General features: G+C 40.5%; 2 protein-coding genes across 2 annotated transcripts in view; both read left to right on the top strand.

Moving 5' to 3' along the window:
- Positions 1–11708, top strand: part of LOC113469115 (protein prickle-like) — a 23941-nt gene extending 12233 nt beyond the window's left edge. Inside the window, exons 4-6 of the mRNA XM_026826755.1 lie at positions 9298–9540; positions 11149–11352; positions 11673–11708. Of these exons, the coding sequence (XP_026682556.1) occupies positions 9298–9540; positions 11149–11352; positions 11673–11708 (483 nt within the window). The remainder of the gene's footprint in view (positions 1–9297; positions 9541–11148; positions 11353–11672) is intronic.
- Positions 11709–12352: 644 nt separating this feature from the next.
- Positions 12353–15340, top strand: LOC113469447 (protein prickle-like). The gene is made up of 4 exons (XM_026827356.1): positions 12353–12401; positions 13209–13619; positions 14477–14696; positions 14791–15340. The coding sequence occupies exons 1-4, from the start codon at positions 12353–12355 to the stop codon at positions 14927–14929; spliced, it is 819 nt and encodes a 272-aa protein (XP_026683157.1). The 3' UTR covers positions 14930–15340.
- Positions 15341–16191: the final 851 nt, after the last annotated feature.

Below are 16191 nucleotides of genomic sequence, written 5' to 3' on the forward strand. Positions count from 1 at the left end.
GTTCCTTGATGTATCATTTCAAAAAAAAAAAAAAAAAAGAGCATCTACATAAAACGAAGAAAAGAAAGCTTTAAAAAGGTTCCTTTTTTTGAGAGTTTGATTTAAAATATAAATACAGAAAAAGAAAGTTTCTCTGTTTATTTAATTTACTTTTATTTTATTATGCAATCGCATTGTGAGGGGGTGTAAGATGTAAGGATAGGCATATGCTGAGGGAAAAAGAAGAAAATTCAGCCTTCATGTTGAAATGCATATTAGGAGTAGGTATTTGAGAAATTACTTCAATTTTTTTATGGTGTCTTTTTTTTCTGTTCAGAAATAAGAACAGAGGTAGATAGCCACCTACTAAAATCAGTAGTACCTACCTAATAGTGATTAGGCGCGGCGGTCTTCGGATCTTTCGATTGCCCCCTGGGCCCCGGGTCGAACTTCATCCTAAACACGGGGGCACGGTTGGTCCAGTGGTAACGCGCTTGCTTGCCATGCAGAAGGTCCCGGGTTCGAATCCCACCATCGACAAAAATTCAGAAGGAGAAGGAGGTGAAGAAAAAGAAGAAGAAGAAGAAGAAGAAAGCATGAGATATATCCCTCCTAGGAGAAAACGAAAACTAAATTTTTAGATGGAAGAGAGAAAAGGGAGAGAGCAAAGAGAAAGAAAAGGAGAGAGAGAGAGAAAGAGAGAGAGAGAGAGAGAGAGAGAGAGAGAGAGAGAGAGAAAGATAATCGAGAAAAAAACTAAATTTGTAGCAAAGTAAATGAGTGAATCATGTCAGAACGTTATTTAAGAGTCCTGTGGGAACATTGTACCCCTCTCCTCTTAATCCCTGTTGTATTTTGAATGACCCCACCCCCCACCCTTTCTCCTACCCTACCACCCACCCATTTGATTCCTTCCCACCACTTTCTCCTTTTTTAACCATCGTCAGGCAATCAGGTATCCACATAGCTTGTTCAATACAGAAGTTCTCGATATGCCACCAGTGTTTTAAGGAAGATTAACCATGGTTGGTGCTTGAATAGGTGACCGTCCGTCGGTCGTAAAAAGTTTGACCGTTTCTCTCTCTCTCTCTCTCTCTCTCTCTCTCTTTGTCTCCGTCTCTACTTCCAAACTTCCCTCTCTTCTTCTTCCTTCTCTATTTCTCAATCTTTCCCTCCCATATCTCCGTTTTTTTCTCTCTCTTTCTATCCCTTCCTCTCTCTCTCTCTCCATCTGTCTCCTCATTCCACAGCATTGTAGAAGAGTTATTTACCAAACCATAGGCTATAGACTATGCTGCTAAAGGATGGTGTAGGGGGTAATGGGTAGATAGTGGATAGGGGAGGTGAATTACATGGAATTCCTCACATGCTAAATATTTCATGAGGAGGATTTCCCGAATTCATCTTTACCCACTTTTCCCTCTTTTTTACTCCTATTTCCCTTTTTAGTCCGTCCTTCCTTTATTATTACAATAGTAATAAAAAGGTATAAGGGACGGACTATTGTATTCGCTTCGGTGTCTATCACAGCACATCACTTACTTCCATTTTCTCTAAGAAGGTAAGAACTTTTACTTATCAAACTATAAAGTTACCGTCCCTTAGTCCCTTTATTTCTAAATTTACTTGCCAAAGTTGAATGATTTTTTTTTCCATGTACGCGATGACTCGAAGAAGACGCGATGCCCCGCGCGGCCGCGCGCTCTCTGATCATAGCACCGAGTCGCCTGAGCCCGGGAGCGGAAAAAAAATCTGTCGGAAAAAAAATCCCTGATATGTCTGTACTCACTCTTCGTAAAAATCTCTTCTTGTTTTCAAAATTCCAACATGACTACCTACTTACAATGTAATACATTTTTTCATGTATTCACAAATTTAAATTAGGTATTGATGGAAATAACAGGGAGAGAGAGGGGAGGGGAGGGAGGGTGGGTTTAAGCTAGTCCGCTTGGAGGGTAGCGCGCTAGCGCGTCTGCCTTGTCAGCGCTAGGTCGCTCTTTCCCGCCCGGCGGGGCGAACTTTATGCTAAACAGATGTGGTTCTTTTCCGGAACGGCTGGTTTTCTCCTATCCTGTCCTTGTCCTCCTCTCTTCGATTTCGGGACGATTTTTCCTCGTCAGTTACATTTGCCTCTATCAAATCTCTAAAAAAAAAAAAGTCTTGTAATACGGGTACATAGTTACCTACTTCTCTTTCATTTAATGAAATTGGTAATTTTGGCACATCCACTATTCATTATTATGAATACGAAGTAATTGAATATCATACAATGTCTCAAATTTTTCGCACTCAAGTGTAGTCACAGAAGTAATAGATTATTTTAAGTCCAATTAATCGACTCGGTTTTATAAAATGAAACTAAATGTGCATTCTGCATTACAGAATGAAACTAAATGCGAATTTCAATCTCGCATATGATTTCAGAATTTCAATGTAATTCAGCCGCATTTAATCCCTAAGCGTGGATTAATATAAAGGCAGATCAAAATGAATGAAGTAATACGAGTAGTTGAGAGCAACATTTTAAACTTGAATGTAAAGCTGTGTTGTATACCTACAGGGTGATACTAACAAACTGTTAACAGATTCACATTCACATCCTGGTTTATGACTCATAGGAATTTACAACTTCAATACACCCTGCATATTTAAAGAATAATCCAAAAGTTAATTTGTGTACTGTAACACATTATTTTCTGTGTAGGTATATAACTTTTAACTTGTAATAGATTTTACTCATGTAAATAATACGTAAATGCTAATAGATCATGCAAATCAAAAGAAACCAATTTAATTGAAAGTAAAAGTTGTTTGTTTTTATGTGAAATAGAAAGTCATGTGATATTCACTGCTACCTTAATGCTTGCTATAACCTTTTTTTCCTGAGACTTCTGTTTTAGAATGCAACCCATTAAGGTCTATAATATTATGCCTAGTTAGCTTAGAAATTAGCTCGTCTGCCTTGTAAGCGCTAGGTTGCCATGTTCTGCGAAAACGTGAGTATACGCTTTAGTTCTGAAGATTGTAGACCAAAACGTGAGTATACGCTTTAGTTCTGAAGATTGTAGACCAAAAATTTCGCCTGCGGCGTGGGTAAGATTAGTGGCCAGGTGGCCACCCCTACGCTATAAGCTCACTTTTCTTCATTCTTCTTCCTACCCTTTTCCCATGTTCAGACGGGGTTGGCGTCTTTCGTCAGTCCCTAGCTAGGGTAATTGCTTTGGGTTGACATTTGGCTTTTGGCTACATGCGTTCTCCTATGCTGTCCTCCTCTCTTCGCTTTCGGGACAAGAAAACCTTCGTTTACAGTTTTCCCTATATGAAATATTTCTCATACGATTAGGTAATGGAAACAACCGATATTTCCGCTACTAACAACTGATATTTCTAAACTTGTATGAACTTACAATTTGCCACTGGAAGCTTCAAGTTTTCCGTTAATTCTTTTCATTATAATTGACTACAGCTACACTATCTGTTAAGGAGGTAGTTCATCCATTACCTTACGCCTTCTCATACGGAAGCGGTTTATAAGATTATATTCCTACCTGAAGACAGTACATAGATAAATAGATAATACATACATAGATATACATAGGTGAAGGCATTAAAGACATAGGTATAGTGGGATACCTGTAGAAATTAATTACTTTTTGTCCACGACTTCTCATACCTCCTGGCTACAGGGCCCTGTATTTCCGACTTATGTAGGTATGCTTACAAAAATACAGCTTTTCAAGGACAAGGACAGTACGGTAGGTTGACCGTCCTATAACTACCCCAAAAACGTCCTAACTCGACATTTACTTTCCGCTAGAGCGAGCTGTGCCCTAAATCACCATCAAAGTACGGAAAAGTATTTACAAGTCCATATTTTGATATGATTCGTCCAAATTCAAAATTCTGCTTTTCCATTGGCTATTACACTTGTAAGATAATTTTCCATACTTTGGTGATTTAGGGCACTGGTGTTTGGGTTTTCATCACTAATCAAATACTTTTAAATAATGCCCAAATGCTCATACCTGCTCGATAATTCCGCCACCTTAGCTTTTCAAAGCTCTGACCTTGAACCCAGGACTTTCTAGTTCCTGATCTCCTAGTGGTTACCGCCGCACCGACCAGACTACTAGGCTTGTAGGCTTGATTTTTTCTTACTTTCCTTATCCTATAATAGGAATTTCCCTTACTAAAGAAATAGCAAGGGCTGAGTGTGAAGGGCATCCACTCGTAAAATTTGTAGCCAAAACCCAATGTCAACCCAAAGCAATCAATCACCCTAGTTAGGGCTGATTGAGAGGCTGACGAAAAACGCCGACCCCGGCTGAACACGGGAAAAGGATCATACCAGGCTTTATATACTACCATCGAGAAAACACACACACCACACACCCATCCTCACGAGACTGACTATACCCCAAAATAGCAGGATGTTCTCGACCTTGACGGTCACCCGTCCAGACAGTAACTACACGCAACGTAGCTTAACTCCGATGATCTGAGATAAAAAAAAAATGCAGTTTCTTTGTGTTATTATGTCACAACTTTGGTGCTCACTGCAGCATTGTACGATTTTCCCAATATCTAAAAAATCCATACCTCTCGAAGTCTCGACTCTCTCGGGTCTTGAACTTGAATGATTTGTCTGATCTTGATAACATGTGGCAGAAACCTTTAATAATAATAATAATAATAGTGCTTATTTATACTGCTCGCATAGGACTGTAAAGTCCCTTTACTCCGGCAGTAGGATACTACTATTATTGTGGTCAAATTCTCAAATTATATTGAGGATAAAATTCCATACCTCGGCTGGGATTGAACCCACGCCCTCCTGTTTACCAGGCGAGCGCCTTGACCACTACACCACCGAGAGAATAGAGATAAAGAGTCACTGGAGAAGTGGTTCTAACAAATAACTAGAGTACCAGACCATGTAGCACCTTTAACACATAAATAAATTTTTCTTGATAAATTTTGAGCTGGATCGGGGGCTCTTGAGACAATCGTAGGGATTCTTTTTCTGTGAATTCTCTAGTAACTACATAGGTAGTTCACTGAATTGCACTGAAACCACCTGGTTTCATACTTGAATTACTTGATACTACGGAAATAGTGAAGTGATTTTTTTTTTTTTTCATCACTTCACTGTCTTTCTAATATCACTTTTTTTAGTGAAGTGAATTATGAAGTGTCAAGTGTGACTGTGTGAAGATGAACCACCATGTTATCTATCTCTAACATGGTGGCTACATATTATTATTATGTACGTGATACCTGTGAATCTTCTGATAACACGAACTCTTTACGTGTTGGTACTTCACTGAATTGCACTGAAACCACCTGGTTTCATAGTTCATACTTGATACTACGGAAATAGTGAAGTGATTTTCTTTTTTTTTTTTCATCACTTCACTGTCTTTCTAATATCACTTTTTTTTTAGTGAAGTGAATTATGAAGTGTCAAGTGTGACTGTGTGAAGATGAACCACCATGTTATCTATCTCTAACTCTAACATGGTGGTTACATATTATTATTATGTACGTTGTACGTGATACCTGTGAATTTTCTGATAACACGAACTCTTTACGTGTTGGTACTATGGTACTTCTGATACTCAAGCTGTCACGAAATTAGCTTTACCATTAGAATGGGTACCTAATACACGGCGCGGTGTTGGACTAGGTACTTAGTACTTATCTATTGTACAATAGAAATGGTCTCCATTCAAAATAGCAGGATGTTCTTGACCTTGACGGTCACCCGTCCAGACAGTAACTACACACAACGTAGCTTAGCTCCGGTGATCTGAGATATAAAAAAAAATGCAGTTTCTTTGTGTTATTATGTCACAACTTTGGTGCTCACTGCAGCATTGTACGATTTTCCCAATATCTAAATAATCCTAAAATCCAATGTTTACCTACCATGCTCTGGCACCGGTCGCTATGCGCATTTTATATGTCATAGCTACTCATTTTCCTCACGAGGCTGAGTGAGCCCTGCAACAGCCAGTCACGGAATCAATAATTTGCATGATACAAATTTCTTGACCCCACCGGGAATCGAACCGGGGTCTCCCGCGCGTGCAAGGCGAGCGCAGTGACCACTACGCCATGGGAGCTGAGATTAGACTGGGAGCTGGGACATTGGACACCGGAAGTATCGTCGCAAATTCGGCTGATTTCCCGGCCCTGGGAGGGGATGGTGAAAACTGGAAATGTTAAATCACATAAAGTACAACATGGTTGTTGAAACATGAAACACAATTTATTGCAACAACTTCAGTTCTTACCTCCTTCTATTACCCTCCCCCTTCCTCACAATTTGATTTCTTAGTTCCTATCCCTCTCTCCCTTTCCACCCCTCCCCACCCTCTCCTCTCCCTCTCCTCATGAACAAAATGTTCTTGATTTTGTTATTTGTTTCCCCCACAAATAAATTCCCGCTGTTACCTATATAGTATGGTTCACAAGTAGGTACCTAATACAAGTATACACTATTACTCACAAGTTCCTCCCAAGTTCATTCTGTGACTCCACTGGATTTTTCCCCCACGTCCGAAAATCCTTCACTCGAATCCAAGGAATGGATTGCAAAATTTGCACACTTTAACCTAAACAGATAAGGTTCGTTCTCGGAACGGCTGGTTTTCTCCTATCCTGCCCTCCTTCTCTCTTCGATTTCGGGACGATAAGACCTTCGTTGATTGTTTTCCCTCTATCAAAACTCTTGAAAAATAATACGGTGGTTTCGGGATTACATATGGTACACACTGTATATCATAGGCATTTCTCTCTCTTTCTCCCTCCCAATTTCTCACTCCTCTCTCTATATTTCATTCCGGAAATAATAAAATCTTCCATTCTTTATTTCCTTATACTCTTCTTTATTTCAAAAATATGTTTGTTTTTCTTAATTTTTTCAAAGTTCTGCAATGATGTGAAGTAATGATTTTAATTAACAATTAATTAATACACCACAATTATTAGACATGTTCAGTATTCAAGTCTTGGAAAAAAAAAAACTTTGAAAATAATCACTACACTCATGAGCGAAAATTTTGGAACAAATTGACTTTGGAACTGGTTCAATTGTTCAATATCAAAGATATTTCCATTGATAATAGAGCGAACTAAAAAATCAGAGACGGTTCTTGAACACAATACATTGAGCTTATTGGCCCCCTAAAAATGGTTCGAAAATTCGAAATACATTTTTCTAAAAAAAAAAAAAAAAAAAAAAAAAAAAAAAAAAAAAAAATGCTGAAACCCTCCAAGAGATGCTCAATGGTACTCAAAGATAGAATGGAAGAGGTGTTCCCAACTTACAAGAACCGTAAATCGCATGTTACAATTCCATCACATTCTAATCTAAGTGCTCCCCAGATACCCAAAGGAGGATTTCTGTTTAGAACTTTCTGAGAACCCCTGCTCAGAATCGTAACCATACTATAAGATGAAGATAATTATGTATCATACCTACTACATATCATCTTCATTGTCACTTCATAATACCACGTGATGCTACTCTCACCATCATCACTGTAAACCAGAGTCAGCAGTAATCTACACTCTGGTCAATCAGTACAACAGAAATGGTCTCTACTTTTTTTTCGAGATTCACAGATCAAGCCCGAGAGCCGAGTCAGAAAAAAAGTCCAATACAATCAATCTGCTTTGGCATCAGATCATCAAGCAGGCAGCTTTAATTTCAAGCATTTTATTTTAATTTTTTCCACCACCATCAAGTTTGACACTTGATAGCACCCTTACATAGGTACTCGTACTATTAAACCAAAGATGCAGCAATGAAAGCTTTTTTTTTAGGATTGTCAACCGAATATAAGAAACCAGAGATTATACTGGGTGTCGCTGATGTCACAAATGACATGTCTTCATCATCCACTCTGTATGTACCACATAGTCGAGTACAAAATCATAGCACTATAATGACATGGTCATGTTTATCCAACATGAATTATGACCTAACCATTTCATCAAGTACATTAAACTCAGGGCTGATCCGAAGAAGTACTCCCCTATTTTTTAAGAGTTGAAAGTTGAAATGCTAGTACCGCAATAAATTGCATACCTACTTTGCAAAATTTGTAAGGGACGATTTGCAAAATTACAGGATGCTAAACAGACGCCTTTGGGGGAGGAGTAACTTTAATTTCAATAAAAGGGGCGTGGCACAATTTAGGGAACCACTGCACTAGGTGGCCCTTAAATATAGGCTTCATCCTTTTCCCCTGTCCCTTAAATATAGGCTTCATCCTTTTCCCCTGTCCCTTGAATATAGGCTTCATCCTTTTCCCCTGTCCCTTAAATATAGGCTTCATCCTTTTCCCCTTTTTAAATAGAGAACAATGTCCTCAAAAGGCAATGGAGTGTCAAATCATGGTTACCATACATGAAAAAGAGCCAACTTCCGAGGGGCTGTGCCCCCTAATCCATTCCTAATAAACCTCCCCTGCCTTTAATATCAATCTTATACATGTCGACTAGAGATAGAGAATTATCTATTAATATCAAGACCTCCATACACTTACCTATTGCCTATTTGTTTTACGACCCCCATCTGACGTGTGGGTGAGAAGATATTAAACCAATATGATCATAGAATTATAGATAGTAGATGAAAGAATTAAAGGGGCGTGGCACAAGTTAGGGAACCACTGCACTAGGTGTCCCTTAAATATAGGCTTCATCCTTTTCCCCTGTCCCTTAAATATAGGCTTCATCCTTTTCCCCTTTCTAAATAGAGAACAATGTCCTCAAGGGGCAATGGAGTGTCAAATCATGGGTACCATAAATGAAAAAGAGCCAACTTCCGAGGGTCTGTGCCCCCCAATACATTCCTTATAAACCTCCCCTGCCTTTAATATCAATCTTATACATGTCGACTAGAGATAGAGAATTATCTATTAATATCTTCAAGACCTCCATACACTTACCTATTTGTTTTACGACCCCCATCTGACGTGTGGGTGAGAAGATATTAAACCAATATGATCATAGAATTATAGATAGTAGATGAAAGACCTTGCAAAATAGAAACGTAGATAAAACCCTAGCAAATACAGGGTGTTCTAGAAACGTGCTTATTTGCTGCTGTAGCAAATGCATTTTGCGCTAGGTCGCTGATAGCCAATATTCGTTCTAGGAACGGCTTCTCCCATCCTGTCCTCCCTCTCTTCGATTTCGGGACAATAAGACCTCCGTTGTTACAGTTATCTTTATCAAATGTAGTTTTCGGGATAAGTATTCCTCTTGTATAACTTGAAAACTTATCTTCTCCCCCTATGTTCCCAGGTTCACCTCTACTTCTCCTCTCTACCCGAGGACAAAGTCCCCTACGTAAACTCCCCCGGTGAACAATATCGCATACGACAACTCCTGCATCAGCTTCCCCCTCATGATAACGAAGTACGCTACTGCCACGCCCTCTCCGAAGACGAACGAAAGGAACTTCGGCTGTTCTCGGCTCAGAGGAAACGAGAGGCACTGGGGCGGGGCTTCGTCAAGCAGCTGGTGGCGCCGATGTTCTGCGAAAACGTGAGTATACGCTTTAGTTCTGAAGATTGTAGACCAAAACGTGAGTATACACTTTAGTTCTGAAGATTGTAGACCAAAACGTGAGTATACGCTTTAGTTCTGAAGATTGTAGACCAAAACGTGAGTATACGCTTTAGTTCTGAAGATTGTAGACCAAAACGTGAGTATACCTACGCTTTAGTTCTGAAGATTGTAGACCAAAACGTGAGTATACGCTTTAGTTCTGAAGATTGTAGACCAAAACGTGAGTATACGCTTTAGGTCTGAAGATTGTAGACCAAAAATTTCGCCTGCGGCGTGGGTAAGATTAGTGACCACTCCTACACTATAAGCTCACTTTTCTTCATTCTTCTTCCTAGCCTTTTCCCATGTTCAGACGGGGTTGGCGTTTTTCGTCAGGCCCTAGCTAGGGTAATTGCTTTGGGTTGACATTTGGTCTCTTGTTCCGGGGTTGGCATTTTTCGTCTAGCTAGGGTAATTGCTTTGGGTTGACATTTGGTTTTGGCTACACTAAGTTTATGGAAATTTCAGACTGGTAAGATGGTATCCTCCCAGCTAGACCAAGTGAGTGAGCAAAGCGTTTACCTATCTACGAGGGGCTTTTAGGTGGGGGAGACAGAGATGTTAAAAAGTTCAAATTTACGACAGTGTCAGCAGATGTTTTTAATATATTTTCCTCTCTCTCTCTCTCTCTCCCTCTCTCTCTCTCTCTCTCCCTCCCTCTCTCTCTCTCTCTCTTTCCCTCAGTTTCCTCCATTTCTCCCTCTCTCTCTCCCTTTTCATAAATTTAATACCTACTTTATAGTTGTTTCTCTTCCCCTCATGTTAACACATTTATCAAAAACATTATTACCTATCACAACGAATACTACAAATACTATACGATTTATACGAGACAATGAGAGAGAGAGAGAGAGAACGAAAGAAAGAAAGAGAGAGAGAGAGAGAGAATTAGAGAAGGGAAAAGGAATAGATAGAGAAAAAAAGTGGGAGAGAGTCTAACACTCATAACTCAAAAGGGATTTTATTTATGTTCACAGTTTTTATTATTGAATCATATAAATCAGGGGTGGCCAAACCGGGAACCGCGGTTCCCAAGGGAACCGTGAGCCCATTTTAAGGGAACCGTAAGCTTATTTTGAGGGAACCAAAAAAAAGTGTAAATGTACCTTATTGAGTACCTAATGGAGATATTTTGAATATTTTGGTAGGTAGGTACCTACATACATAGGTATTATTGTCCATCGGCATCGGTTTGAAGTGTGGTAAACGCAGCTATACAGAAACAAGTTGTAACAAGAAATTCACTGATTCTTGGAAAGAGAAGAAAGCAAAGCGTGAGAGGAGGAGAGTTAATGTTTTTTTTCTTCTTTCTTTCTAATTATTCAATCCGCCCCTGTATTCTAATTCAATGTGTCCGCCCCTGTTTTCTCCCCAGTGTCCAGTGTGAGGATGAACTTCAAACATCCGACATGTCAGTGTTTGCGTCCAGGGCCGGACCCAACTCTTGTTGGCATCCAGGCTGCTTCATAATATGTAATATATTCTTATTCAATGTGTCCGCCCCTGTATTCTAATTTAATGTGTCCGCCCCTGTTTTCTCCCCAGTGTGAGGATGAACTTCAAACATCCGACATGTCAGTGTTTGCGTCCAGGGCCGGACCCAACTCCTGTTGGCACCCAGGTTGCTTTACTTGCAGCGTATGCAATGAACTACTGGTAGACCTTATCTACTTCTATAGGGGAGATAAACTATATTGTGGACGGCATCATGCAGAAACGCTCAAGCCAAGGTGCAGCGCTTGCGATGAGGTAAGAGTACAAGTAGGGTAAGTGTCCTAAAATGAGGACCCATATAATAAATATGAGACCTTGTTTAGATTTTTCCGAAAATAAGGAGACTTATTATCTCCTAAAATAGGTACTTCTAAAAATGTCTAAAGTCCTAAAATATGGGACCCGTAGACCTTGGTTTAGTTAGATGGATATAGTGGACCTTTGCTTTGGTTATACTGCTGGGGTGAACGGACTTTTTTCAGTCCTATTCGAGTTGGATGAACAAGGTTATCCTATTTTATCCATATTATAAATTTCTATAATTTCAAATTGAATGATGGTTTTGCTGTGATCAGGAACCAGTCACAGACTGGCAGCTGCTTTATTTGTAATGGCGCGTTTCAAGTCATTATATACTTTACCTAAAAACGTTGTTTGGCATTCTATAAAATGCCCAGGGAAAGTATAAAATAATTTCTTAAATTGCCTGACATTTTTAGGAATGTCAGACGAGCTCACAAGACATACTGTATTATCTAACGCGTGATAGTGAGCGCGATCTCCCGGATGAATATCGAACTGAGAGACTAGAACACCAGCGCGACCTACCGGAATCTTATGGAACTCACAGGAACAGTTTGAACAAAGAACAGAACCACTCGTTTGATAATCTGCTCAAATCTAACCTGAAGAAACTCAGCCTGGCTGATTCAGACGATGTGTCCTCTTCAATGCCCGAGTTGACGACCTAGCGGATGAATATCGAACTGAGAGAGATCTAGACAGGCGACACGAGCGCGATCTACCAGAATCCTACGGAACTCACAGGAACAGTTTGAACAAAGAACAGAACCACTCTTTTGATAATCTGCTCAAATCTAACTTGAAGAAACTCAGCCTGGCTGATTCAGACGATGTGTCCTCTTCAATGCCCGAGTTGAATGGACATAGGAAGAGGCAGGATGGGAAAAAGAAGGATAGGAGTGTGAGGTTCCAGGTGGAGGAGAATGAGGGAGAGGAGACTGAAGAGGGAGAGATGAGTGAGGAGGAGGAGGTGGAACCGGCGCCATCTCGTGGCAGACATGGTAAATTTCTGTTCCTTATTTTTGATAACTAGAAAGTCTGGCTGGGGGACTTCACACAGGAAGGATATCAGTCTGAATTTCCCTTGCTAAAAAAAATAACAAAAGCTGAGTGCGAAGGGCATCCTGCATCCACTCGTAAAAATTTTCTAGCCAAAAGCAAATGTATTTTGACCAGCTTTGATAGAGGGAAATGTAACAAGGGAATCCTTATCGTCCCAAAATTAAAGAGAGAAGGAGGGAGGCTGTTCAGGATAACCCCGGGCAGGAATCGCAATAGTGACCTATCTCGAAATTCAAACGCGTTAAGCTGTGTCTACACTTGGTTGACGGCTGTCGATCGATGTTGACTGAAACCGTCCGCTTTGCCTCGATAACATACATTCACCTAATCGATCGACGGTCTTCGACTATTTATGGACACAGTTTAGAACTTCTAAAGATGTGTCGTGTACATAGGGCAAGTTCAACGCTGCTCCCAGCGGGAATGGAGGAGTTGCAATTGGGAAAATATTATTAATAAAAGGTCAATTCCTACGTAAAAAGTTGTGAAAAATCCAAATCTGAGGTCAAAACTCCGAAAAAGTAACTTTAAAAGGTCGAAAATTCAATTTTTAATTGCTGTTCTAATGAAAAAGTTCAAAGAGTTGTGACGTCAGATTTCACGTCAAAATGCGCAGAAACGCTTGCGCACAAAAAAACGAAGCGGGAGTCATGAATTATGACGTCATCGCCTACGGGAGCGTATGCCGTGACGTCAAACTTCACGATTTACCGGTATTTTTTAAATCGATTTATCTCGGGCTCTAGAAGTCGTAGAAGAAAAATCCCTCGAGAGTCAGACGAGCTCACAAGACATACTGTATTATCTAACGCGTGATAGTGAGCGCGATCTCCCGGATGAATATCGAACTGAGAGACTAGAACACCAGCGCGACCTACCGGAATCTTATGGAACTCACAGGAACAGTTTGAACAAAGAACAGAACCACTCGTTTGATAATCTGCTCAAATCTAACCTGAAGAAACTCAGCCTGGCTGATTCAGACGATGTGTCCTCTTCAATGCCCGAGTTGAATGGACATAGGAAGAGGCAGGATGGGAAAAAGAAGGATAGGAGTGTGAGGTTCCAGGTGGAGGAGAATGAGGGAGAGGAGACTGAAGAGGGAGAGATGAGTGAGGAGGAGGAGGTGGAACCGGCGCCATCTCGTGGCAGACATGGTAAATTTCTGTTCCTTATTTTTGATAACTAGAAAGTCTGGCTGGGGGACTTCACACAGGGAGGATATCAGTCTGAATTTCCCTTGCTAAAAAAATACACAAAAGCTGAGTGCGAAGGGCATCCTGCATCCACTCGTAAAAATTTTCTAGCCAAAAGCAAATTGTATTTTGACCAGTGCCCTAAATCACCAAAGTATGGAAAAGTATTTACAATTCCATATTTTGATATGATTCGTCCAAATTTAAAATTTTGCTTTTCCATTGGCTATTACACTTGTAAGATACTTTTCCATACTTTGGTGATTTAGGGTACAGCTTTGATAGAGGGAAATGTAACAAGGGAATCCTTATCTTCCCAAAATTAAAGAGAGAAGGAGGGAGGCTGTTCAGGATCCCCCCGGGCAGGAATCGAAATAGTGACCTACCTCGAAATTCAAATGCGTTAAGCTGTGTCTACACTTGGTCGACGGCTGTCGATCGATGTTGACTGAAAGCGTCCGCTTTGCCTCGATAACATAGATTCACCTAATCGATCGACGGTCTTCGACTATTTATGGACACAGAACTTCTAAAGATGTGTCGTGTACATAGGGTAAGTTCAAGGCTGCTCCCAGCGGGAATTAAACCCGCGACCTATAGCGCTTATATAGGTTAGGTAGTACAGCGCTACATTCCAAGCCAGACTCCAGGCTTCCCAAGTTGAATTAAGTAAGAAATCTGGAAAGAAGTGAACGCGCTTATAGGTTAGGTAGTACAGCGCTACATTCCAAGCCAGACTCCAGGCTTCCCAAGTTGAATTAAGTAAGAAATCTGGAAAGAAGTGAACACTAAAATAGTAAAATTCTCTCTCTTTTCAGGCAAAAAACACAGCGGTAACACCCCCAGTGGTAGCTCCTCCTACAAGCACTCTCATCGTGATAGGGGAGGGGGAGGGGGCGGAGTCTACCAATCACAGCCCTCCACCTCTACAAGCTCCTCCCACTTCCCCTCTCCCGGTAGAAATGAGGGAGGGGGAGGATGTTCTACGTGTTCTTCATCTTCATCATCCAGTGGGGAAGAAGAAGAGGATTTATATAGGTTCTCCTCTTTGACTTTGAAATCTTACCTAAGTCAGCGCAACTGGCTTATTGTAGACAGTTGTAGTTTTAACTTGATTTATTTCTTATTCCAGGTTACCACGACGTAAAGCATACTACGGCGGAGTCCGAGTATCCTATGTACCTAACGATGCTGTGTTAGTAGCTAGACGTGCAGCAGCTAAGCATGGTACAGACCAAACAGCAGGCGAAGACAAATGTGTTATATCGTGATCGCTTTGTTGCCAAAAGTCCCAGGTTCGATTCCCGGCGGGGCCAAAGATTTTTCGGCTTTTTGCTTGAATTTTGGAGTGCACTTAGCTTCGTGGGACTCCCCAATGCGATGGGTTAATGTTAATGAGCAACAATCAATAAAATTTATTGACGGACTGCGCAAAGTTTGGGTTGCCAAAATAGTATATGTACATATGTAGGTGCAATAGAATTGTCTTCCATAAACCTAAGAGTCAAGGCATGATACCCACGTATTTCACGATGCGAGGATGATAATATTAAGTTCTTCCATTATTTCAAATCCTACATAATTATGCTCAATAATGGATCTATTAAATATTTAAAGATGTCTAGAGATATTTCCAAAATGAAGTATCTACACGAGTGTTTTGCCAGCCTAGTTAGCTTAGTTGGTAGTGCGTCTGCCTTGTAAGCGCTAGGCCGCGGGTTCGATTCCCGCCCGGGGCGGATTTTATCCTGATGGGATAATGTGCGTTCTCGGAACGGCTGGCTTTCTCCTATCCTGTCTTCCTTCTCTCTTCGATTTTGGGACGATAAGACCATAGCAGTTACAGTTCCCTCTGTCAAACCTTTTTTTTTTTTTTTTTTAGGATATGCATACCCATATTGAAACAAATTCTCCGTTTTCAATCCAACACGGTACAGCAAGACCCTTTCTTTGGGCCACCCTGTTTTTCTCCAACTCTTTGGGGGACAAAATTCCACATTTGAAGTCAAACTTTGCTTCAGTTGGCTTTGCAAGAGATGACTCGACCAGTGTGTGTGTCTTAAGGAAATAAAATGTGATATGCGAGGAGGGCATAGGCTTAATATACAAATATGTATGCTGTTCGGCTCAAGGACTTCCAGATAGGCCTAGGCTCAACTTTTTTTTTTTTTTTCTCAACTTGTGTATCTTCTGAACAATGGATCCAAAAAGTGATTCGCCTTTTTTCAAGATTAGTTAGGAGAAGAAGCTTTGTATATTTTCTCCTGTTTGCACTTTGAATGTTTCTTAGCCGAATTTAATTCGTGGTAATGAAACAACTGCTACAATAGATTCGTGTGGTCTGTGTCGTAGTATGCCCATCCTGAAAGTCTCTCATCACATGGGAGGAAAAAGACACTAAAACTATCATTTAAGTGCCGGTTAACAGAAGAGGGCCAGAAAGAAACCTGTTGAATTTTTTTTTCAATTGCAATACGAGACCAAATTTTCTGTCGGTGGTCAGCATTGAACTCAGGATCTTCCGAATGGTAAG

This window comes from Diaphorina citri, unplaced genomic scaffold (assembly GCF_000475195.1).
Source record: "Diaphorina citri unplaced genomic scaffold, Diaci psyllid genome assembly version 1.1 scaffold1, whole genome shotgun sequence".
NCBI classification, from domain to species: Eukaryota; Metazoa; Arthropoda; class Insecta; order Hemiptera; family Psyllidae; genus Diaphorina; species Diaphorina citri.